The sequence below is a fragment of the Poecilia reticulata genome, chromosome 16, assembly GCF_904066995.2.
Source record: "Poecilia reticulata chromosome 16, P_reticulata-male-v2, whole genome shotgun sequence".
In the NCBI taxonomy this organism is placed as follows: domain Eukaryota; kingdom Metazoa; phylum Chordata; class Actinopteri; order Cyprinodontiformes; family Poeciliidae; genus Poecilia; species Poecilia reticulata.
In genome coordinates this window covers 19,952,528-19,979,424 of record NC_088845.1, presented here as the reverse complement: position 1 = coordinate 19,979,424, position 26,897 = coordinate 19,952,528, and the positions used below count along the sequence as shown (strand labels likewise).

At 38.9% G+C, this 26,897-nt stretch overlaps 1 protein-coding gene across 2 annotated transcripts in view; it reads right to left on the bottom strand.

The window, feature by feature from the left end:
• The window catches only part of aplp1 (amyloid beta (A4) precursor-like protein 1), a 43,754-nt gene extending 19,554 nt beyond the window's left edge, over positions 1-24,200 (bottom strand). The window contains exon 1 of one of the 2 annotated variants that reach the window (XM_008432419.3): positions 23,889-24,200. In XM_008432419.3, the coding sequence (XP_008430641.2) occupies positions 23,889-23,954 (66 nt within the window). In that variant the 5' untranslated portion in view covers positions 23,955-24,200. The remainder of the gene's footprint in view (positions 1-23,888) is intronic. The other variant, XM_008432420.3, reaches the window with a different exon arrangement.
• Positions 24,201-26,897: the final 2,697 nt, after the last annotated feature.

Here is a 26,897-nt window from a genome sequence, read left to right as displayed (position 1 = left end):
TTGCTTGTGTGACACAATGTAATCAACTTTCTTGTTAATTTGTGGATGACTGATTGCTTTGGGGAAAAAAAAAAATAAAAAAATAAAATATATATATATATATAATATTTCTAAAAGAAGCGTAAAACACTTTTAGATGTTTTCCTTCCGTTTCCAATAAGTTAGTACTGCAGGTAATGCATCGGGTTGGAAGGCAGAGATACTCTCGTGCCACCTCTTAGCCATATACATTTTATCTTCTCCTTTGAACTTAATTCTGCATTCAGAAAGCACAACCATAATGTAGACCTTTTATCACCACATGCCTCAAAATGCATTATTAAAATTACCGTTTTCAATTATTTAATTGTGCTGTTTTTCCTTTTTTTTCATTTGAAGACATCGAGGAGCTAACTCCAGGACCATGTGTAGGACAGACATGGGAAAACGCTGCTCAAATCGTCGGCTCTGCTCAGCCAGTTCCTCCACATACGTATCTCTGCATCAGAAAAGGTCAGTGCCACAAAGACAAATAAATAAAAAAAATAAATAAATGAACTTCCTGATATCTGAGAAGATAACACGGCAGCTCCAGCTCTCTCATTCTGCCAGCTCTCCACTACTGCACTTGCAGAAAATCAATGCTGAGCGACTGCAACTGTATCGCCACCTTTCTCCTGAATCAATAGCGGTCCATCAGGAGCCCGAGACCCTGACCTCCAGTCCAGTCCTGCAAGGATAGACTGGAGGTCTCAAGCCAGATTGGGAACGAGATTATAGCTCCCCCATGTTGTGATTACCTCTGATAACACAGTATCTAATAGAAAATACTTTAGCTCAGTGATGGGCGATGTGGCATCTGGGAACCTTTGCTTTAAATTGTAAGTATCCGTAGGATTGAAATGTATTTTGTTAAATTTCAAAACTTATTTTGATGGATCTCCACTGAGTAAAAGAAGCAGAAGTGCAATGATGTAGACTCCTTTAAGGATCAGCAAACACCAATCTGAACTCTCAGTTAGCTTGTCTGTCTAAATCAGCGTTAATGACATCATATGATTAACAAAATACATTTCAAAGAAGGAAAAAAGTCCAGCTGTGAATGGAAAATCCAAAATAGAAACAAGAAACATGGGTCAGGATGCACAGGTCAGAATTTTGCGGCCAATTTCCGACCTCTGTTTTCCTGAAGCTCTGACAAGCCGACTTTAATTTCATTTCTAGGTTTTACATTTTTAATATTTAAGAACTAAAAATATATGATGTTTTTAATGATGTAGATACACACAGTCACACTGAGATTGCACTAATTAATTCATTAAAATTAAGTGATTTAAAAAAATATATATCTTTATAGACTGTAAAAAAAACAATCCTGCTTCTACCTTAGGTACTTGTTCACTTCCCTATGTATTGCTTGAATTGGTATCTCTTTTAAAATATTGTTTTCCTCACACATAAGTGATATAATAGTTGCTATAATAAAATATATATATTTTTTATTTCAACCAGTCATTATATAAATAAATCGCAGACACAGCCTCACACTGCTGTGTGACAAGTGTTGACATCATAAAACAGCATTCTTGCTAGTATTTTAAAACAGGCAAAAATAAACTCTGATATTAGCAATTAGTGCAGTTATGTAATTTAGTGCACTTAGCACTTTGCTGAACTCTGTTCAAACGTCCTGGGATCTTCTGAATGTTTTACTCTCTGTTATTCTCTCACATCTTGGATGAACCAAATACTGTTGATGTGTAAGAGAAATTACCTTTTTCCTTCTTAAGTGTCGTCTTACACCTCTGTGCTTCGGGAGAGCTCAATCTAAAAACATAAGTAGTAATGAAAATAGCTTCATGCCTTCTTCATTCAGAGTGCCGTACTGATCAGAAAACATTACATTTTCTAGCTTTTGACAAAACATTAATTCTGGTTAATGATTTCTCTGAACATCTCTAACTAAAGGTCTTCATAACTTGGGAAAAACTAAACTTTCCCCACAGGAGGTTTTTAATTGAAAATGCCAAATTTAACAGAAGAAAAATCTAGAAGTGTGCTCCTTGAGCATGTGTGAACAAACACACCTGTACAGCCAATCTCACCAAAAAAAAAAGAGTTGGGCACAAAAACTGGAGTTTGACTGAGACGTTTGCACACTTTCAAACACCACAGCATCAAGGGCAGACGCTACCTGGCAGAGACAGAGTTGGATTTGCGCCTAGAAAGATTTTATGAGAATCACACTTTTATCTTCACCAGGGAGATGATGCATTTGTTGTTTTCTATGTCTGTGTGTCTGAGGAGGGATTAAATAAAACCATAAAGCCAATCACTGTCAACATGGACGGTGGGATGGAGCATGGGCAAAGGTGGAACCCGAAAAATTTAAATCTCTGAACTTGAAATAGTTGACAGAATTTGACATGTTTTATAAATTATCACTGCTATTGAATTATTTGGATCAAGACATGTCTAAAACTACAGTGCGAAAGGGTAAGAAAATATTCATGTGATTCTTTTTGGTTAGATCATGTGCATATAAATATTTTTTATTTTTTTGCAATTGACAGGACCTGTACACATCTCTGGAGTGTACAGTCACCATGCACAGAAGAAGCTGGGGGTGTTTTGGGGGCTGCTACAGGGTGCTACCCAACAATCCCGTGCTCCACAGATCATGCTGTAGTGCTGATGAGGCTGAATAGGCTGACAGCTCAGTACCCTGACTGCTCCCACTGCAGGGAAGACTGCATCATTAATAACAACCCGGTGATATATGGGGAGACACATCGATTGGATTTCAACCTCCTCAACCTTTTCTTTGCCTCCCTCAGTTCCCCCGTTTCTCTGCTAGGCTCCTCGAGATGCACCACTGACTAACCCTCTACTCGACGAGGACAAAAACACTCCGCACCAGTCATTATGGAACAGATGGTTCATACCCAAAGACGGCCGCCGATATTTTTACAGATATTCGTCTTGTCGAGGAATCGATGCTGCCACGCTGAGCGTTAAAAAAAGCAAAGCGGTGCGATCTGCCGCAAGCCCAACGTAAATGTTCGCGTCAGTCAGAATTGAGTTTGGGTCAGGGAGCTACATTTGCATGTTCCACCGGCATCTATCTTCCTGTGCTAATTAAATTTTCAGCACCTGTTCCTCCCTTATGTTGCAGTATGACTTCATCCTCTGTAATGATGCAATCCATCGGCCCTGGCAAGCAAGCCAAGAGCAAAGGATTCAGAGCAGGGGAGCCCACCCGTCATTTGTCACATTTTACAAGCTGCTGCCGGGCTGTATGTTGAAGAACTGAGGCACATGGTCCAAGCAGATGCAATGTGTTGAAGTGCGGATGTGCTGGCAGCAACACTTGTGTCATTTGTACAGTTGCAGTCCCACAGGAGGTTCCATCTCACGAATACCCTGCACAATTGTGCATTTTGGTTAAATATTTGTATGTTTATTATCTTCAGATTTTTATATTTTGCATTCTAATGTGTGTTTATTTGTCTGACTGCCACTTGCACTATCAGCGTAGCATTGAATGACATAGAGGAGCGAAGCACAGTGTTCTAAATTTTAAAATGCAAGTTTTCTATTTTGCCTTAAAACAGGATTACGTTTGGTCTTTGCTTGAAAGGAAAACACTTTCTTTAACACAAATAAATGCAAAAAGAAGAGCCATCAACATGTGAACATATATACATTAATAAATAACTGAGTGTAGAATTGGGTGTACTTGTTTGTTTTCCTAACAATACAAAACAAAAAGGTAAGTATAAAAAAACCGATCTGTTCTGGGCAGATATGCAGCAGGAGTTTGGAAAATAAATGTCACATTTTGTAACAGACGGGAGTCTAATACTCAAGTAAACTGATCAGCTCCTGATTTTTAATAGAGCCGTACACAGATTTAATGGCATCATTTCCAAAACCTTCACAAATCAACAAGCCTTTGATATATATTATACACTCCACACACACACACATCCTTCTTGAACCCTTTGTGTGTTTTTGTAGCACAGATGGCTGAATAGTGGGTGTCTTCCTGCTCGTGAGTCCCTCCTTCTCTCTTCCTCTCGCTCTTTTTCATCCTGTCCCTCCTTTGCTTCCTCCCAAGGCTGAACTCGAGCCCTCGTCCATTGCTACCCCATCTCCCTGCCCTTCTCTCTAACAGCTTTAACACAATGCGCGACACTCTTCTGCATTGGCCTTCTTTCCAAGATTGCTACTAAATGGAATTAGAATTAGGGGCATACATCACTGTAATCACGCTGCTTAATTATTAATAGGCTCCATCAGGCTCCTTCCTGGTGTGGCATATTAGAGAGAGGCAACATTAGCCTGCCAGACGCTCCCGGTACAGAACGGACAAAGCAGGATCGAGCACGTTAGCGCTGCGGATTGACTCATTACTATACGTTTCTGACTAATGGCTAATTGAATCCATTAATTTTCTGCTCAGATGACGCCGATGGGCCACAATGAAAATATTGCTCCATGTTCCATGTCGTGTTCCCTGGTTTCCGACAACATAACATGCGTTGATGCGAATACACTTGCTGGATATAAAAACGGAACGCCTCATTTGATCACTTGATAGCCAACGGTTACATTCGAGGCTTTGATTTCTGAGATGCGCAAACAGCACAGGCTAAGTCGGGCTTCATCAGTTCAGATTACTTTGCTCCAGCCTCCAGCTGGGCACACTGGGAGCAGATGGCCCCATAATCACCACGGTTCAGCCAGGGCTGCGGTGGAGGCCAAACTCAGCTCCTGATGTTTGATTTAATTTCAGATATAGCCCAAAATTCAGGCCACAACAGCTGGCATGTGCTGGCAAGTTTGTTTGTGTGGATATTTTGCAGTGCCAAAAGTTTAGTGATCGTGGCTATTTGGAAATATTGTAAATCTAAATTGAGAAGTAAGTAGGCACGGGACAATATTTTGCAAGTAAGTGATTTTACACAAGAATTTTAAAGAGAAATAACATAATCGAACTGCTTTTATTTAAACCAGAAAAAAAACTATTACTCCTGCAGCAGTGGAAATAATACATCATGTTAATTATTAGTTTTATTAACATTATCCGTAATGTTTTTATGCTATTATTTTGATTTTGACTTAAGCAAAAACATAATTTTTATTGGTTTTCAGGTGCCTAGAACACCATAACTTTACATTTCTACTTTATAGAGTAGAGTACATTTACCTGATACTAGCTGGTTAAATTGTCAGGCTATCTGTAGTCAGCTGCTAAAGAGACTGAAGGAGAACCATCCAATTAATAAATTCAATTAGCTATTATTAAAGTTAATGCTTTGTACATTTGGCATGCTAAGAGAATAAAGTTTCAGGTCTGTAAAGCAGCAGACTGCAGGCGAGCTAACCGCGGCATTAACCTGGTTAATTGACCAAATAATATCAGTTTGCTAGACTCCTAGTGTTACTTTTCAAAAATCAAAATGATGAGTTAATAGTGTATGAAATGAGACTGTTAAATTCTGCAAAAAACATCTGCAGATCATCATCAAAAGTCATCGTTGTGTCTTAAAATACTGTGCAGTGTCTTCTACCTTATCATGTACGGTAGCGAATTGAAAACATGTTTTTCACAGATCTAAATGTGTAAAAATGAAAGGAATGCAATGGAAAATCAAGTCGTGTCACATCGTTCAAGCGTATGTCACTCCTTTTATGCAGGAGAGTGATGAGCGGTGTGTTCAATGGCATCAGGAACAAGTACCTCATTTATACTGAACTGCAGCATTCAGGAGGCAGAATAGTTGGTCATTTGATAAATTCATGTGGCAGTAATGCTTGTGATCAAACTGCATTGCTGTGGTGTCAAATGGCAGCAAAGTGATGTGGGAATTTTCCTGTAGCGTTGTGTCTTCCCATGGAACTGAAAGAAAAGGCAGATCCACAATAATATGAAGGGAGTGTATAATAAATATATTTTCAAGTTGCCTTTCCTGTAAGCAAGAGAAATATGAAATATTTCAACCAGGTGACGGAAAATACACAGCAGCAGGTGGAGAGGACACAAAACTACATTACTTAACTGGAAGAAACTCTGGTCACTGCAGCCTCTTTTCTGGGAATAATCTCCTTTTTAAAATTAAGCATTCGCTTGCTGCTGGGAAATGACAAGACTGCGTCTTTGTAAAGGTTATAATCTTTTCATGAACTCAGCCTTGGCTGAACACAGACTTCTTTGACATACAGTAACACCTGGAGGCTTCATATAAAAAACTGGAACAGAGAGTTCCCCTCCCAGCTGGGACTGACATTAAACTGGGATAAATATCCTGTTCAAACACGTCCTGCTTTTTTCTCTCGTTAGGGTGCGTTCTGTGACTCAGGCACCTGAATTTTGATTCTATTCAATCAATATTTAAACAGCAGTGTTTCCTGCTGCTTTTGTCACATCCAGCAGCTTTCAGCAGCTTCTCTGCATTCATCGCAATTGTTCGTCACAACAAGAGAACACAAAAGGGAACCTCCCACAGACATAAATTCGATGTGACGTGTGATGCTCCCAGCTCTATAGAAAGTGGGTGTTAGGCAGCAATCAGAATGAAACAAGACAAATGTGACGTGTTGAGTGGAGTATTTCGACATGTACGCCTCTCACTGCCACCCACATTTTGACGAATGCTACATCTGACTCACGCAGCACGATGACGCCACGACTCACACGTGTGCTCACCCAGAGAATACAAAGGCACGGAGCGCAGTTGGTCATATTCGTCATCCTTCCTATGTCACCGCATACCGAGAATGAGTGTGATGCACATGCAATACTCAGTGATCAAACCAAAGCCCCGGAACATAATGTTAGCATGTCCCCTTCTTGCATTGTTGATGAATTTCTGCTGTTACACAACACTGCTGAGCCTCTTTCCGAGCTACGCTGAGCGACACCGGAGTGCCGGCATTTTAATACCAAACAGTGGGGAGGGAGAGCCCACAGATGCAATTTCAATCTGAACGACTACCTCCGGGTATCGAAAGAATCAAACGCTTAAAGAGAAGATTTGAGGACTGCAGGTCTACTTGAATCATCCTTACAATCAACACAATTGACACTGAATCATGGATTTTGCTGAATGATGACAGAGAGACTCAAACAAATCTGTAAAAACATACAAAGGTGCAAATTTCAATGAGTGAACTTCTTCACAATGTGGTAAATTGTTTGGGCTGAAGTGCATTGCGTTAAATCCACAAAGATGCTTCTGCTGCTTAGACATTCAAAATATCTTTATTTTAACATCTGCTATTCAAACAGACCTTAGGTTTTGCATTTCCCCCCCTCTCCCATTGACCGTTTCCAGAGGAATTTAATGAAACTCCATTGATTTTCTTTAAACAGAATACAGCAAAATAAAAGCACTGAGGTCTGATTATAGCTCATGTTTTCTGATCTGATGTCAGCAGCTTGTGCATATGGGAGCTGAGCCCTGCTGCTTCTGCTCAATCAACAGCCAGGTGAGGTAAAAAGTACCTCACAAAGATGCCCAGTAAAAAACATATCATGTATTATACACCTAAGAGAACATAACTTTACCTTGAATAGATCATTATTTTACTCACTTTCAAAACCAGGTGAAGTCCTTACTTAATAAGTTTAGAATAAAATGCATTAAGATTTTAATAGCAGCACCATACAGGCTGTTTGGTGCAGGTTCACTTACTGAAAAAAAGTGAAGCTTTCACTGCAACTTTTCGATTGTGAATGTGAACTTCTATTTTCCATGCACCCAGTTCAGTGAATATTTTATATATTGAATATTCTATCAGGAATCCATTGATATTGATCACACGTCTATCGCAATATACACTGCTCAAAAAAAGTAGAGGGAACACTTAAACAACACAATATAACTCCAAGTAAATCAAACTTCTGTGAAATCAAACTGTCCACTTAGGAAGAAACACTGATTGACAACGGGGACCCTCGTTGGGTCAATCAGTGTTGCTTCCTAAGTGGACAGTTTGATTTCACAGAAGTTTGATTTACTTGGAGTTATATTGTGTTGTTTAAGTGTTCCCTTTATTTTTTTGAGCAGTATATATTGTTATTGATTTAGTGTCCAGCCCAAAGTGATGGTATGGCATTATTAGGCCATTTCTTTTCGGAGTCAAATGTGAAATCTATGATGAGAATCTCAAGTTACTACCAAAGCTCAAGGAAAGCTTCATCCCTCACTGCTAAGGTAAATGATGCCCAGGTCTTTAGACGGCATTACATACACAAAAAGCCAAAAGAAGGCATGTTTATCCTAAAAGACTGTAATAATTGATCAACTTTATTAAAGACTATCTATCAGTAGTTAACGTCGTAATAAAATAACATTCTGCAACACTAAGGGGATTTGCTGCCTCCTGTCTATTAGAACGTTTTCTCACATACTGTATTTTCCACTACTCTCAAGATCTAGAATATTCTTATTTCTGCCAAATCACTGCGTTTTCCATTTTCTACCTCAGCTTTTACCTTATCCCGCAGCCCTACAGTATTCCGTATCTTATATATGTCAAAGAATACAGATAAATTAACAACACTTATCAGCATTCTTGCTTTGAAAACTAACAATCTGGATGAAATTTCACCATATTTGTCAGGGTCAAATTCTTTTCCGAAACTTCACTAGAGCTGTAAACTAAAACATGCTAGGAAAACAAATCAATGTAATAAATTGAGTCAAAGCATTTCAATTACAGGAAGGGTGGAAATTATTCTACGTACCTAAGGAGATGGAGGAGGAGGAGATGATTGGGGGCCGGTAGGAAGGAGATGGAGGTTACAGTGTTCATATATATATTTTTCCTATTTATTCCCAAATGCAATTTTGATCACACTGAGCCAGCTCCCCTGACAGGCTGTGTAGCAGATGCTTCTGATGGAAATGAGATTCTGGGTTATGTAGGATATGATGTCTGAGCAGCAGGAAGTGGAGCAGAGACGTTGTGTGTGCATAATATGATTTTTTAAAATCAGAATTACCACAGATTTAAGTAGTTGAAACATTTGATAGATATATAATACAACTTCATTTCAACTTCAAGTAGAATAGTGCTTACAGGAGAAATGTATGTTTTATATTGAAATGACTATTTTTCTTAAAGATAAAGTTGTGCTCTTTGTAGAAACAGAGGTTCACTTTAATAAAGCAACGCTATCTGAAGTTATCTGTCTACAAAAATGTATCAGTTTTTTTTTATTTTACAGATACTTGCTGTAAAATTGAATATTTTGGGTTGACCACTTAGCATTTCGGACTTTGAACTAGAGATAATTACATACAGTCCAGTTCTCTTTAAACAAAATTTGAAACAGCCCTTTAACTAAAGTACTTATGTAAAGTAATGCCAATTTACATAACTTTATTATCATTTTCTAGTGTATGGCTGTAAAAGAAAACAGGCAACACTTTTGTTATATCATATACTTTCTAACAGAATGGCATCCTGGCAAACTGCTTAACCATCGCTAAAGCATAACAGCGCTTGCAATTTTTAATTATTGTACGATTTAGAAAAACCCTCCAATCTTGCCTCTCTGTTTGAACAGTCAGATACTGAAGTGTTATACCCAGACTTTCTCACACTCTCACCCGTAAGCGCCATGACTTCTAGCTGCTAAAACCGACAACGGTAAACACAATTTTACAATGAGATACCAAAAAAAGACCATATAGGCCAGCATGGATTACATAATACCTGCAACTGCATGAACACATTGAAGGCACAACCTCTCATGCCCAGGTCAGTCGAAGATTACACGGCACAACATCTTTGACCCACTGCTTGCAGGCTAATGAACAGCAGAGCGAACAGCTGTTGTTGGGTGAGTGGGGCACACCCAGAAGAAGCCAACCAGCTTCTGGGATAACTTTAAACATGAAGTTGAGTAACAAACTTTAACGTCTGTCTCCTCGTCCTGTTTACTCATAAGCACGTACGCACACTGTGTTTCTTTCTCATCCTCCCTCCTTGCAGCATCACTTGGCCACCAAGGGTGGTTGTCATGGTAACGCCGCCCACAGGAGCTGGATACCTTCCCTGTTACCGTAGCAACTGGTTCCCTACAGGATTTCAAGCATGTCACACTCACTCTCTCTCCTGCTCATTAAGAAGCAGCCTCTCTCTCTCTTTCTTTCTCTCTCTCTCTCTCTGTCTCAGCGTACATGTCAGCGTACATAAGACGGGTTCAACTTTCACTCAGCAGCAAGTCGCTTATCACTGAGCTTTTCTTGTCACCACTTGTTATGGACTGATTTAAAGCACGCGCCTAACGCCAGGACAGCTATGTTTAGCTCACGTTAGCTTCCTTACATATTGTCATGCTGTAATTTTAAGCATGACAATATCTAAGTTAAAGATTATAGCAAACAAAAAGGGGATGGCCGATGTCGACGAGCTTCTGGTAAGCAAATAGTGGATTTGTAAAGATGATAAGAGTATTGTTGTAAAATCTTTATGTTCAGCAAAACTTTCAATTCAACAAAACAATGAAGTTAAAGTAATTATGGAAAACAAAGAAGATCCTATGATTTTTTTTTACTCATCTCACATCCTATGAAGTAAAGCTATATTAATCACAAATAAGACAGAATATATGAAAAAACTAAAGATATTTAAAACTGTAATCTCTCACATGCCAACATTCCTAAATCGTACGTGAGTCCACTTGCAGAGCATTCTCCTGAAGCTAAGCATTTTTTCACACTGCATAGACTCAATACTCTGTGCTCAATAGTCACCATGTTGTTGTTATTTTTTTTTACTTTAATTGTAAAGTTCGGTTGACATATGGTTGACATAGATGGGGATCTGGTACAATGTTAAAACATTAGTCTGACGCATGTATCAAATAATCTGGTGATATAAATATGAGCAGAGTGTTTGGTTTCAAGCTCCACTCTGCATCAATGTGGAGAGGAAGTAGTTCCTGAGTTTCCCTGTTGTGTTGGCTGTGTTTATGCATAAAGACCGCTGGTAATGGAACAATGTCTGTGATCAGACATGATTTTTCAAGTTCCTGGTGGGAATAACAAGTATGCTAACTGGAAAAGTTGGACCTCAGAAAGCAACATGTGGTTTAGCATAGATATGGTCGCCCTGTTTCTGTTAAGAACGTCACCACTGCTAACCTGTTCAATGCAGTTTTGGTGGAATAACGGACAATAACGGTTCAATATGCTGAGCTTAAAAGCAGACAACCACGGAAAGCTATATTTACACAGCAAAAAACAAAGTTTGTTCTATTAACTTTTATAAACTGAACTTGCCAGGTCCTTTAAATCTTAAACTTAAATATGATGCAATCCGAAATATTTTATTTACCTATTCTGAACCCATCAAATGAAATGTTATGTTATTCTTATTCTGTGGGAGCAATATGGGAGTCCACTGAGCCAAAGTCTCAAGTCGACTGTCAGGCAAGTGGCAAATAATAATTTATTAGAACTTGTAATAGTTTATACAATTTGAACAGTGATATAAAACATTCATTTGTGAATATGTTCTTTTTGTGTAATAACTGATAAAATGAAGAGAATCTCAGTATCGGCGAGTATTGCTATGTGGACAAACTAGAGCTGATAATTATGCACCTGGTTGCGAATCTTCATACGCATTTATTTCAATTATGAAAACAAAAGAAGAGATCATTTAAATTTAGGAAAGCACAAAAAAAACCGATATATGGAATAGTCCACCCCAGATTAAATTATTCCTCACTAATTAAAATGTTGTGTCTGTTGTGAAACTTCTGTTGCATTTGTGAAAACAAACAGAAAGAGGGGCATCCTGAACCTTTCTAAAAATGCTGCTAAATCTTGTTCCTGTAAGGTGAGCTTTGAGCTTATTTTAATGGAGGAAGGAATGTCAGTACAATGTTCTCTAATAACGATCACTTTACGAATTACAACTTTTTGCTAGGCTTAAACCTTTGCTTCTCTGTGTGAGAGGTGAAAGTGTCTCACATTCTCACTCATTCATCCCTGAGACATGAAATCAAGCTGTTAAAGCTCAAGGTGATGAAAAACAAATGTTGACTTTTACAAGTTAAAAATTGATGATACCATCCAGAATGCAGTATGCATCTCACTGGCGTACGTCGGATTTTTCTGCTCACGAGTCTCGATAAATAATCACGTGACAACCGTGTGAAAAGCAGATTTACTTCAATCAGATCTAATTAGATCAATTTATCCGCTGACTGATCAATTTATCCTTCATTAGACAGAAGCAACGCATTAATTAAATGTCCAACTAGAGAGAAAACAAAGGACATTTATTGAGTAGAGGTTAATACGGAAACAACTGTTATGATGGCATAACAGATATGTTTTGGAGTTTGATTAAATAAAAGAAAATACGTAGACTTAGTGTCCGCGCATCATACAAAGAAAATGTAATCACTGCTGTCCTTTTATGTTTCTCAAGCTTTTGACCAAGGTCACTTTTCAACTACAGATTTAATACATGCTTGATTTAGAGTTTGCATCAGATTAGACATTAGTGTTATCTCATTTCCTCTGGCTAAAACATTCCCATAGAAAGGAAAATGGTTTAATCTTTGAGTCAATTGACTAAAATGACCAATTAGCAGAGCCTGGAATGTCCATTTATCCTCACTGCTTTATTTTTTCAAGCCAAAGTCCAAGCTTGTATACATTTCTTAGTATCATGTAAGCTTGACCAATAACAGCAAAAAGAAAAGATGACTTCTCTGTATTTTTTTCTCCACAGGACACTGCGCTACAGGCCGACGTCTTAAAAATAGTCACGTCTGTGTAGATAAGTAGGCAGAGTCGGATGCTTTGGGTACATTTCATCTCAAGGGAAGAGAGGAGATGTCTGAAGTTTATTGAGGGAAGCCTCTAAAAACAAACTTTTTAAATATCCATCCAACTCATAAAGACATAGAGATGCAGAAAAATTATTTTGAAAAAAATGAATTTCACTTTAAGGGGTCAGTTTAAAATGGGACAGAGCTGCGGATGGTTTTACCCACGATAGCAGCTGCAGAATAAACTCAATTTTTTTCAGTGTCTGAGCCAAATGAGTGAACAACTGTGTCACAGCATTTTGATTTCGATTATAAATATCAAATGCAAAAGCTCCTCTAAATGTCTGGCAGATTTCAGGTCAGCAAGGTACTGCTCTCAGAAAACTTTTTTTATTTATTTATTTTTTGGCTTATCGCTGCTTCCTGGACGAAGCAACATTTAGCGTATCAGCTCACATTTAAGCAGGAGACTTGGTCATCACTATTTTCATCGTGGGTGGCCATCTGTATGTAAAACTCATCACTCTAAGACTCTGACTGCCTTGCAAAATGAAAGTACATTTCTGGACTTCACAATGTTAAAAAATTATAAAGAATACAATTTAAAACCAATTTAGAGCCAGTGAAATGTCCCTTTCACTGGCTCTAAAATACATTCATACATGAACCGATAGTTTAAAGGAGATGCTGTGAAAGTCAGGTCTCTGAAATTAAAAGAAAAGAAGCCAAAATGGCGAGAAGGGTAAGAAGAAAAAAAAACAAACAAACAAGGAAAAAGTTGTCATGAATTATTCAAGAACAATTTCATACACAGAGGCGGAGAAAAAAAGGATGTCATTGGCCACTGAGAGCCGCTGAGGCGGACTGAGAAGAAGCGCCTGTGTAGGGGAGGGAGGGTAACGAGTGCTTTTGGGTAGAACAGAGGAGGCTGGGACAGACATGGAGAGGAGAAACACGGAGGGGGAGGTTCAACCAAAGAGGAGACGGGCGTGTGGATTTTCCTTTGTGTCTAATTTAGAGAAATGTTGAGAAGTGGAATCTTCTCAGCAGGGAAAGGGGGGCAGGGTAAATAAAAAAAAAAAGAGAGGTAGGATGAAGAGAGGGCAAATGTCTGAGTGTCGAGCAGGGTGTGTGACAAGTGCTGACACCAAATCATCAAGCAAGAGCCAAGGCTTTTGCAGCGCTTTCAATAATTGATGCAACTTCTGCAGAGTGCCATCTTTTTTAAAGCAGAATGTCCTCCTTCTGAAATCCACAGTCTATGTGTGTTTTGTGTAGCCATTTTATCTCTGCACTCAATCCGTGCTCAAACAAGCATTTTTAATGCGTTGTTGACGCATCTCTAAATCAGCTCCACTTTAGTGGTTTTGTCTCTGTTTGTTTGCAAAAAAGAAAAAAAAGAAAGAAAGAAAGAAGAAAAACCTACGTAACTTGTAGGACAATCAGAGCAGAAACTAATTAAAATTAAGCTCTGGCTTTGGCTGAAGACAAATTTTCCGACTGCTCCTACTGCTCAAAGACTTGCATAAAAATAATGGCAAGCAGGACTGCAGTCAAATAAAAACATTACACACAAAATGACTGGTGAAGTCCGTCATTTTCCTTGCATCACACTGCAGAAAATTAGTAAACAGAATTTTTCTGAAAGCCCATAGCACACTGATTTAAGTCACTAGATGAGTCAAAGTATTTTGGTAGGTTCGATTCCCGGCCAGGCGACCTTTGCCGCATGTCTTCCCCTTCTCTTATTACCCACTTTCCTGTCAACTAAATATCAAATAAAGGCCACGAGAGCCAATAAAACCTTTTAAAAAAAGTACTTTTTATTTTCAACCACTTTGGTTTGCTGTGTACTATAGATTTTTTTTAGACAGTGTGAAAATGTACAGCTTTTTACGATAATTGTAGCCTAAAACTAACCTGTTTTGTTTCAGTGCTGTGATTTCTCCGTTCACCTGGGTGAATTTTTCTTTTACTGCTTTGATCAAAAGGAGCAGCTTTATAAATTTCATGTAGATTTATGGACTCAGATCCACAGTATTTAGAAGCCTTTTCTCCAACATGCAGACCTTAAATACTAAACACATTTACTCTAATTTGAGTAGCTTAATTCTACATTAATGTTCACAGCTACATGCCCCAATGCGATATCATTGAAGCAATGAATAATCAGCATTACATTCCTTACAAAGGGATATTTAGGCTTGATTTAAGGGTGCAGCTCTGCGCCAACTAGTATTTGTTACTCCGTCATGCCAGGCAGCAAAGTAGCACATAAATCTAGTGACACATTTACATAATGGGAAGGGTACTGGGAGATCCTGACAGCTCAAAAGGAATAGTAAACTCGACACCATTCCTTCTGGGAAAACCCAACCGCTTTGTGCATCAAAGTCTAAAGCAAAGCCTGGAGGGCGCCAGATAGCTGGCAACATAACCTCTCAATGGAATCGCCACAGTTTTGAAAATGATGCGGGTTTACATTAAAGATATATACAGTACTACAAAATGCTACAGAGATTTCTTCTATACGTATTGAGCATAAACAGCCCATATATAGGTCAATGTGCAACACAGGACCTTAATCAGACTTAAACATTCTAGGCTAGTCATTCTCCTTTTGGACTTTCTGGTAGGGAGCAGAATTCATGAGTCCGTTTCCAGGTCAACACCATCACACTATCACCACCATGTTTGACTGTCAGGTAGAGCTGTGATGATTGGTATCATAATTAATGAGGTTGACTATACAAGGTTGTTGATGGGTAATTTAAAGGCATCGTTCAATAGACACTTTTTCAATGCAATTGCAAGAGAGGACGTCTGTCTGAAGAGCTCCCATTCAAAAATACAACTATGTGTGAGCATTGACACACAGGCTCTGTGTCAACTCTGAACCTAAATGGACCATAGCAGTACTGACAGGTCAAAAGTCTGTTGTCCTTTTCCTCATGCTGCCACTTGTAAACAGTGAGTTAGGCTTCAGCAGAAAGAATATATCATACCAAAGTTTCATCCGTTTGGGTTTTTAATCTCTTTATAATGCCTCTATATCAAGATCAAACCCACTGGTACTCTTAATTTAATGTTAAAGCCATGCTGCCTGGGATGTACTCAGTTGTCTAATCTGCATTAGAACGTTACATAACTTGTTTTATTTTTATTTTTTTTAGACTATTATTATGATTATTAATTAAATGAATGGGTCTATGTAGGCACAGCCATTGTTCAGCTTTGATTAATGTTTGAAAACACATTTCTGTCCTTGAAACAGAGCTGGAATGACTTTTTCCATTTCTTTTTTTCTGGACATTCTCAAGAATGTCCAGAACGTCAGCGGTGGCAGTGCCTCAGTCAACCCTACAACCCCATTAACCCTGAAAGTGGTGTCAGGAAGAAAAAGAAAAAAAAAAGATTTTGCACTCATGTTTTCAAATGACTCTGTGCTCCACTGTGTCACAGGGTATTTCCCAAGCACTTGCCCGAGTTCCTCCTCTGTGAGAACACCTAATGCTCTACAGGCTCCACGCTGACTGTTCTCTCCCCTCCTGTTTTTCAAATCATCTGCCGGGCAAGAGCAACACTCCCCTTCGCCTCCCCTCTTCTCCCATGTATCTGTACCAGCCCTCAATCTCTTTCACTGTCCTGAACTCATCCTCAACACAGAGGACAAGTGTTATCTTCCTGCTGCAGATGTCTCATGAAGGAGGGGGTTTCTCAAACCCCCCTACTGGCTGCAACGGCACTAAGCAGCTGGTTTCCTCCTGGCCTTTACAGTAGTACAGCCCATTAGGCTTACTGAGGCAGCCATGCCTAGTGAGAGGACCTTGAGCTGCCGTGATATCTCAGCCCCACAAGACACCAGAGAGGAGTAAAAGCTGGAGGTCATCAGAATGACGGGACTGGACTCCTAATCTGTCTCCACTCCTTCGGTGGGGCGGGGCAGGGAGGGGGGGGGGGTGAATTGTAAGCATGCAGCTTCCCCTATGCACAGATTAAACCCCACAGTCTAACCGAGGCTTGAAATATTGCTAAAGTCCTCCATGCACGAGGCTCTGCATTAAATCTACATGTTTTATCTAGCATTCAGTGAATAAGTAGTGGGAGGTGCGAAAAAGTTTACATTTATCTGAAGCTGCCGTCAGCACGAGATTTTATCTGGTGAAGCAGATGTAAGAAATTACACTAAACCCTGATGTGAAGGTGTGTGATTCAGTGTTTGACAGTGTTGAGAGTCTTACTTTAAAAAACAAACAAACAAACAAACAAACAAACAAACAAACAAAGTAGTTCTGGAGTTGATCTTTTCTGTTGATGTAGTCAACTCGTAAAGACTCCTCGTTTGACTAGCCGACAACTTTGCTTACAAACGGATAGAGGAAGCCTCCATCACTTTGAACTCTTTTGTGTAAAAGCAATTTAGGATCACATTAGAAAGGAGATGTGTAGTTTACATAAATTTCTCAGAAACTGGGAGCTACACAACAGAGTCCACCTGCGTAATATAAAACCTCTCTTTCCACTCGACATGATAAATGGGTGCTTTGCTCGTTTCACCCCTGTTTTCATTTTGTACCTCTGCAGATTTAGTCAGTGGGTGCCCAACTTCTCATGGAAACCCTGTGTATTATTTCATCCAACAATATGCACCTGCCAGGTGGCGTTTAATGCCCAATAGTACAAATAACAATTCAAAGTAATTTTTTTACAAGCCTTACAATGGTCCGCTTTAGTTCTATGGATACACTGAATAGCTATAAGCTTGGTGATGATATATGGAACAAAAGTGTAGCACAAACTTTTAAGATGTGCATAAAAAATGTAATTAAGTTACACATGGGACCTAGACGTTTTTGACCATGTCTCTTCACTAATCATTGAAATACTACTAAACAACTCGAGATAAACTGACGCCATGGTTTAAATACACGGGTTTGAAATACTTTGTTACATAATTTCCCACAGCAGCACCGAGACATGCCTCAACTCATATTAGTCATTAGTCTGTCATCTCTGTTAAGAACCTCGTTTGCTAAGCAGCAACTACATCTCTTCTTTCCTGCAGCACTCATTTCATAATGACTCTGCAAGATCTAATCCAGATCCTGTGTGTGTGTTTGCGCGTGTGCGTGCGTGTTTGTGTGCTGCACCAGAAAAAAATCAGAGAGGAAGCCAGATAAGGAGAACAAGGACAAAACATTTAAAGCAGTAAAAAGGTACATTTTCTGCCTGCTGGCACACACAGAACGGAGAATACCGAGCCCACAGAAATCCATTAGTGGAAACTGATTATCACTAAAATTAATTGAGTGTAAGGCTGCGTGTGTGTGTGTGTGTGTGCGTGCGTGCGTGCGTGTGTGTGTGTGTGTGCAAGTCTGTGCGACTGTGAGCAGTTAGAGAGATCTGGTTGTCCTTATCTCCTTTCCCGTCACTTTTTTTTTTTTTTTTTAAAGAAAAACAAATCCTCTTTGTCGCTATCCTGAAAGACAGATGGAAAGTGGGAGGTGCATGATTCTGCATGGATGTATTCCAACATAAGGGCCTTAAACCCTTCGTCCAGTGGTTATGAGGTGCTGGCAGAGTCCGGATGGGCAGCATAGTCTTTCTATTTTTATCTAATCTTTAGCTGTGCTAAAATGTGCCTGACTGCATTTTTCTTCCCTTTCCTGTCAATTCCCTTGTTCCTGTTGCTCATTAAACACAGAAACTACTTTGTTATTTTGTTTACCAGTGTTGGTTTTATGGTAATGGGACAGAAGTTGAGCAGCTTTAACCAACGATTGGGTGAAAAATGATGACTGACTAAACACAGATCTAATCAGACTTCACTGAACCTGTTCCCCAGGACCAATTAAGAGATACAACATAGTAGATCCTGTGCGCTAAAATAAGAGGGCAGAACCAGAGTTAAAAGGATATTTAAATGCAATTTTATGGCACAAACCACGATGAATGAAAAAACAAAACTTCTCTTGGGAGTAGAGATGAACTAGAGATGCATGATACATTGGCCCCAACATTGGATATATTAGTATTTTTTTAACTTAAAGGTATTGGTCTGATAAGTCAGTATTGTGGTTGTTTTTTTCATTGTGGTTGTTTAATGTTGGAAGGGTAGTAAAAAAAATATATATATAATAACATTAAATATCGGTTCTCTGCCATAACAGCAATGTTAATATTGGATATAAAAATCAGCCCAAGTTGTCATATCGGTGCAGTCCTAGTTCAAACATATTGTATTTATTGGAAAATAAGAAAAAGCTATATTACTTAGCAGAAATAGAATGGGGAGATAATCTTACCTACAGAGGCTATAATTTAATTTACAGTCACATTAACTGTTCACTTTTAACAACAGCTTCATGAAGGTTGAAACCGACTAGGTAAAATTTTCCCAGATGCAAGAAATACTTGACCCAGGAGAGTCATTACCAGATAAATACATTATTTTATTGTGATTCCTTTTAGTTTACAAAATGAAAGCAGCAACCTGAAACAACAAAACTGAAAATGAAGGAATAACCTTACTGCAAAAACTCAATAAACAGACGAGTCTCTTTGCAGTATTCAAAATGTTCGCTGGTTGAATAATTAACTAGCTTGCATTTCACTCTGTTTTGGAATTCACATTAGAGCATATTTAATATTCAGACTGAAGTCCAGGTTGTGTACATATATCGCCAGTAATTTAGCAATCCTTTGTTTGTTTTATGGTTACAGCAAGAACCTGAAGAAAATGAAAATAATAAGTTTTACATTTTTATTTTTCTGACTCCCTGCAACATAAAAAAACACATTTTAACAGACATTTAAAAGCCATCATAGTCAATTTCAAGCAACTGCTTAGTTAATGCACACAAATATTAAGTTAACTTATTTTGAGATAGAGCTGTGGATGAAGAAAATCTTATTTTTTTTCTTTCTTTTATGTCAAAATTGGTCATATTTTGACAGGCAATTAAGCTTTTTGGCACTCTTACCATGTTTTCTCTGCTTCCCAAGAGTATTCATAGTTTAAATTTTGTTGTTTATTTAACATTTGGCAGAGGAACCGTTATGAGAAATCAGCCATCTGGCTATAAATGTGCACAGTGATGGCGCTGCAATGTTTAAAAATAAACGTAAAATGGCATTTTGACGTTGAAATATTTATATGGGAAAGATATACTGCCCAGGATGAGGGCCTGTAACAATATTTTTTCACTGTGTACTATTAATGCAATCTATTGGTAAATAACCACCTTCTGGATGAAAGAGTGCATAGATTCGTACAATCAAGGAAACATGCTCCCATTTTGAACCAGCCTATGCAAAGTTTGCATTTTGTGTTTGTGCCTATGTGGGTTTTATCCAGGTGCTCCACTTCTTCTATGCAAACAATCTGTCAACGTGCTGATGGGAACGGGGACAAAGAAGGGATGTAATAATTACGGCTGTAAGGAAATCCAAACCCCAAAATATTTCTCGTCAAAATGAATTCTGTCTCATTAAAGGCTCACTAGCTGCTGGAAGCATGAGACTGCATCTAGAGAAGCAAGAGTAAGCTGTTATTATAAGCACCAGGTGTGGATGTGTGTGCTCTAATCTGGACAGATCTATACTTAATTTGAAGTAAGAAAGAACGACCCCCTGGAGTTAGCGCTAAGCAACACAAACATAACGAGCTGATATTAGTTGGGCTGTCTGCACATGTAGCTGTGCAGCCTGCAGTCAGCCGCTTAACAAGAGTTCTTGTGTTTGTTGGTCTGTGTTACATGCAGTTGGAGAGTGCTCTAGTGATTCTCCCACTTTTTCTTGCATCTCATGTAAAATATTTTAAACCGAAGAAAAGTGAGAAAGAAAGTCATTTAAAAATCTATCTAGAAACAAGAAGCTAGCCCACACTTAGACAGGACCAGCTTACACTTCTGAGATTGTGCAGATTGTTTTTTTGTAACAAAAGGAAAAAAAGGGGGATTATTTACTTTCCACAAAATATAGCAGAAATATCCACTTGGTCATTGTGGGGTTGTCCTGTGAGCTCAATACTCTATCAAAATAATCCTTAAAGTACTTTAATGACAATCATGTTTTAAATTCCATTCATGAAATTCAACTAAAGCAACTTTAAATCAGTTATAATGTATGAAGTATTATGAGGCAAAAAAAGAAATTGTTGTTTATTGATATCGTTACAATATGCCATAAATTGTAATTTCAGCTGAAAAAGGGTTCTAAAATAGATGATACCGACATCGATAGTAATGGAAAGCACCTCAAATCTCACAGAATGACTCGCTGGATGCAAAAGGACAAAGCAACAAGACCAGAGAGTGTATTTGCTTCAAACCCCAAAAATTAGAAAGGCAGCAAACAATGTTATCCTCACGTTTCATTGCTGTGTCAGGTCATGAAACCATCAGAATAGATTTTCTATCACACAGTGTGATATGTGATCCACATTACTCATTCCTATTGAGGACGTGCCTAAAGGCTGCAGACGTTCAAAGCGGTTTTATTTTCCACCGCCGTCGTTCTGCACCGTACGAGTTCGCATGCAGCCGCGACGGAGGGTCGAATCCGTGACCTTTCGTGTCAGGAGCAGAACTCCTCTGTGTATCAATCAGCTAAGTCTCCTGTTTTAGCTGAGGCTGCAGGAAAGCTTCGACACAGTACGTGACACATGCATCTGTCTACCTAACAGAAGATGACACGGGAAGATAAAAAAAATAAAATAAAATAAAAATGTACAGTAAATGTGTCCCGAGTCTTTTAGGCATGCTATGAGAAGCGGATTGGATGATATCCAAACATGTTGGTGCATTTACATACTTTGGAAAAGAAAATCCAAACAAATGTCTCCCTCTGCCTATTTTAATTCAATTGATGTTGAGTAAATTAAAAGAAGCTGACAGTTTTATTGGGACTAATACCACAGTGTAATCCAACCAGCCAACCCTCTCACTGTGTAATCTTCAGTGTAAACCTTCACGGGCAGGTCTCCTCGTATGAAGCTAAAGCCCATTCCTCAGCGTAGCAGTAATCCCACTAAGGCTCTTAGAGAGAGAAGTGATTTTTCTTTTTCCAGAATGAAAGGAGGAGGCTTTATGACTATTACAGACTCACTGCAGACGAAAGCTAATAAATAAACATCTCACAAATCGACTTAAGATCTCGGGGGTTGCAGAAATCGCAAGCAGGTGCTTTAGAAATCTGACTTGAACTGCAGCTCCATCTGGGAGATCATGACTCACTGCCTCCCCCCTCCCCCCTCTCCCCCCGCCTACCCTTGTTCTCATTGGCATTCCACATTTACTCACACTGACGTTCCAGCACTCCTCCTATCCTTTCCTTTCCAAGTACATCTTGGAACGGAACAACAATCCAAAGCATGTTGTTGAAAGTTCTTTTTTTTTTTTTTAGTTGTTCAAAAGATAAGATCAATACTTAAAAGGGTTTCTAATAAAGACACATGAGCCTGATATGATGCACAATATATTCGCTCAGTATTTTGTCAGGGCTGTTTTTGCATACAGCCTGAATGGAGCATCACAAACACAGAGGAGAAGCCTCTCTATGGACACAAGGTCAGGCCAGTTTGCCTGGCATTGAAGCACGGTGACACCACGGGTTTATACAAGCAGGTATTGGTACTTTTGCCCATGCGTGTAGCTTAAAATAAAAACCAGCATCTCCATCTTTTTTTTTCCCCAAAAAGACAACAAGTGCTGCACATTCGTGCAGTTGTAGACACTATTTCAGCAAGAAAATCACTAGTTCACATCCCACCATGTAGTGTATATGTTCTCCATGTTTAGTTTTTTTTTTCTTTCTAAGAACTCTGGCTTCCTCACACAGTCCACACACATGCATGGCAGGTTAATTAGTCACTCTAAGTTCCCAGTAGGTGTATTAGTGATTGGATGCATTATAAACCTAAGTGCTTTGAGAGCCAAGCATCATGTTTAAGCCGTTCTTGATCATTCGCTTGTGCATCTTTTACCTTGTTTCCTTCCACTAAACTTTCCATTAATATGCTGGACACAGAACACTTTGAGCAATCAGCTCTTTTAGCTATGATGTTTTGGGTTTAAAAGGCTGTCTGCCAGACCGCTGTCAGGTCAGTAGTTTTCCCCTTGTTTGCATTGACATTTCTGTATTTCTGTTATAATAACAAAAACAACTTGTAATTGGTCATGTGCAATAATCTAATCCTCTGAAATTTTTAAATTGTGTGTCACTTTTAAGCCTGCTTTCTTAGATAAATGAACTTTTCGATTACACTAATTAACAGAGATGCACTTGCACATGAATACTCCAACGTCAGACAAGATCAGAGTTGAGAGAGAGAGAAAAAAGGTCAAGTTCATTAAACGGAGTCTCCTGTTAATACTCATGGGAAAGGGTGGGCTTGGGAGCAGCTGCTGGCTCAATGATCTGTCACTCTCCTCCTCTCTCATCCACCTATTGACGCAGACAGATGAATCGAAATCTCACATTTGCATCCCCGCATCACGCCCAAGCGGTATGCAGAGATGCGACTCATGCATCCCACTGGTTTACATCCATGATTGCTAAAAGATGCAGCGCTCCTTCAGGAAGCTGAATATGTATGACTCCATCATGTGGAAAAAGCTGCACGACTCCTATGAAGGACGCGGATTTCATCCGCTGACGTGGCCAGATGGGATGTAATGATATGGGATTTGATCTCCCATCTCTTCACGAAGCCAAAAAAAAAAAGAGGCCTGTGATGTCAGATGCAGGCCCGGACTTGACGCAGCGAGCCAAAATGTACAGTAAATCCCATCCTTAAGGACTGACAGTGAGATTAATGTAAAACACCAGAATTTCCATCTCAAACATATTCGTTATTTTCTGACGCCGAGTCATTACTCCTGATGGCATCTGCACCAGGGTGTCATTTACAAATTAAAACCAGCTGACTATCAGTATTTCAGTATTTATGAGAAGAGAAAACAGTTGCATGCGTGGATAAAACAGTTTGAAAAAAAAAAAAAAACAAATAATAATAACAACAATCTCATATCACCAGTCAGCGAAGCAAACAGACATAACTGCAGTGCGCTGTTATAATTCACTCAGACTGGGTCGCTCTTACCTCGACGTTTTCCAACACGCAGTAGGACAATACAGCCACCAGGACGGGAATTGCGGTATGCCCCATTTTCTCGCCTTCCTCTGCGCCTTTTTATTTAAATAACGAAGTTTCTAATGTCCTATTTCTATGTGTCTAAGTCTCCAGCATAAGCTGTCTGGTTACATCGGCCGAGGCGGCGGACACTGCGTTCGTTCGTCAGCGGATTGACTGCGTTATCTCCTGCGTCCTCCTCCTCCTGCTCGCTCTCGCCAGCGGGCTCTCCAATGGCAGCCTGAGCTGTTGTGGGGATGAAGATTGGCAGAACCAAGCCCTGTTTCTGCGGGTGTTTGTTGGAGACTTTACTTAGGGCGACCCTTCTGTGACTAGGTCAACAGTGACATCTGGTGGACACTGCTGGAGAATGCACAACTAAAAATTACGTCGCGTGGGTTGGAGATTAAACCTTTTTACACGTCACTTGTCTGCCATCAGTCCATTCATTGGCAAGTTTATATATTTCTAGCTGAAAGAGTTAATGTTATGAAATCCACATCTGTCTGGCTTAATACGAGTCCCGTAAGTTTGTTTTATTTTGTTCTTCTTTTAAAAGAAATCCTTGGAAATAATAAAACATTAAGAGATAATACACATTTTACACATCCTTTAAAAATGCAGTGACAAAACAAGCTTTAAAGAAACCTAATCTGGATACATCAGGAATAGATTAGGCATTTTTTGGTAAAGGTAATAGAAAAATCAGTATATCAATAAATGTACTCCTTTTTGACAAGAAGTAAAAAGACCTGAACAATATATTTTAATGGCTTTTGAAAACAACAATGACAACAACAACCTTTGACCAGGTATTAAACATTGTTAGTTTAATGCAATATTCTAAACCTTAATGTAATTTAATTACTTGAAAGTAGAAAATCATCATAATTAACAAAAATAAAGGCTTAAAAACACCAGTTTGTGTGTAATTAACCTATAAACTGTGTTGTACTTTGTGAATTAAGTTATTAAAAATGAATGAACTTTTCAATAATATTATAATCTACTGAATGACTCTGTGCATGATCAGAGTCTGAAGGACTACAAGATCACCAACACCTGGAGACAAATCTATGCCGATGACATACGACCTTATATTACCACTTGACCACAATTCACTGGTAGTACAGGATTTATTGCTACCAGTCCATAAAGTATATGAATTTCTGCTTTAAAGAAATTACAGAAAAAGTGGTGCAAGCTATTTCTCAGAAGGTAATTTTTCCTGTATGGGCATCTATAGAGATTTCTGTAAAAACACAATCAGGCATCTGCAGCTCCTTAAAAATGGTTCTGCCAGAGTTCTCATTTTACACTGGACCTTAAGTCCCTTCACCAGCTCTGTGTTGGTAAAAGCATCGCATTAAACATCCTGTTGGCGCTTACTGAACGGTCTTAGGCCTAAATACAGTTCAAAGACCCATTCAGGCCACACGAGATCTCGTTATTCTGTGTCCCCTCCACGAGAATTGAACAGTAGGAGGCAGTATTTATTTATCTATCCTCCCCAGGTCTGGAACCAACTGCCTGAAAACCTGCGAACTTAAGAAACTGTTGTCTTCTTAAAATCAAGACCTAAACATTTCTGCAGCATACCCAGAGAGGAGAGGTCAAAGAATGCTTCATCTCTATTGTGAGCTATTTTATTTGCTTAAATTATATGAGATTATGTCACATAAGTTTTTTGTTATATTTGTCTTTTTGCTCAATCAAGGTTTTTGTGTCTCTGTTCCTTTGTTCTTTCTTTATAACATGTTAAATACATGTGTAATAATAGTACTTTACGAATAAGCCATCCATCCATCCATCCATCCATCCATCCATCCATCCATCCATCCATCCATCCATCCATCCATCCATCCATCCATCCATCCATCCATCCATCCATCCATCCATCCATCCATCCATCCATCCATCCATCCATCCATCCATCCATCCATCCATCCATCCAGCCATCCAGCCATTCAAATGTTTAATGGCATCTGACTCATTTAACAAAAGATCATACAGAATACCGTTTGAATGTAAAATTGCACTGAACAGAACACAAGCAAAAATATGTAATTAAAAAAAGAAACCATTTAAACAAAGTAGATGTGCATGAATGTAATGCGAATATGCAGATGAGTGTAAGTGCATAAAAATACATCTCGAACTACAATTGAACACAAAAGCAAATCATGCAGAGCAAAGAGAAAATTAGAAACTTGAAAGAAAAAAAGCTATTTCGAAGAGTAAATATTTCAGAACATTTTCCACTTTTCATATCAACCATACAACTATTAGAACATGTTTCATTGTTTTGAAACAAAACAATTTCACTCAGTTTAAAGAAATAACCTTTATTTTACACTCAGGTCAATTTGCTCTGGTTGTTTGAAGACACTGTTCTGCCGCCTTACATGTTTCATCTTTCCAGCCTTATAAATGCAATAATGAAAGACGTGACATCATAGCTGAGGGAGGGTCTCAGATGTAACGTTACAAAAGCAGCTTTTCCTGCTTTGATCTAATAATAGACTGAAGTTTTTTCAGTGGGATGCACATAAACACAATAGGGAGTAGTTGGGTCATCAGTCAGAGGAGAAATGACAAGGCTTCACTTGATCAATACACCAGACCTTGTTAACTGAGTCACAGAAAAGCAACTATTCTTAATATAAAGAGACAGTGCGCCCGGAAAACAAGTAGTGTCTCAGAACTGGATGATGGGAGGGAAAACAAGGCCACATGCAAACACTGAACAGCTCAGCTGGGACTGATGAGTCTTTAAATTAAAGTTTGAGAGTTAGACAACAGCCGCACAGCTACACTGGAAATCTAGTCGATGCATTTGCTACTTTTAGGCTGGAATATTGTAGCTCTTTATTATCAGGACGGCCAACGGGGGAACCAAGAGATTTTTTTTCTGTTCATTTATTCCTTGTTAAATTTCTAACAGAATTGAAAATTCTTTGTGAAACAGGACTGGCTCCT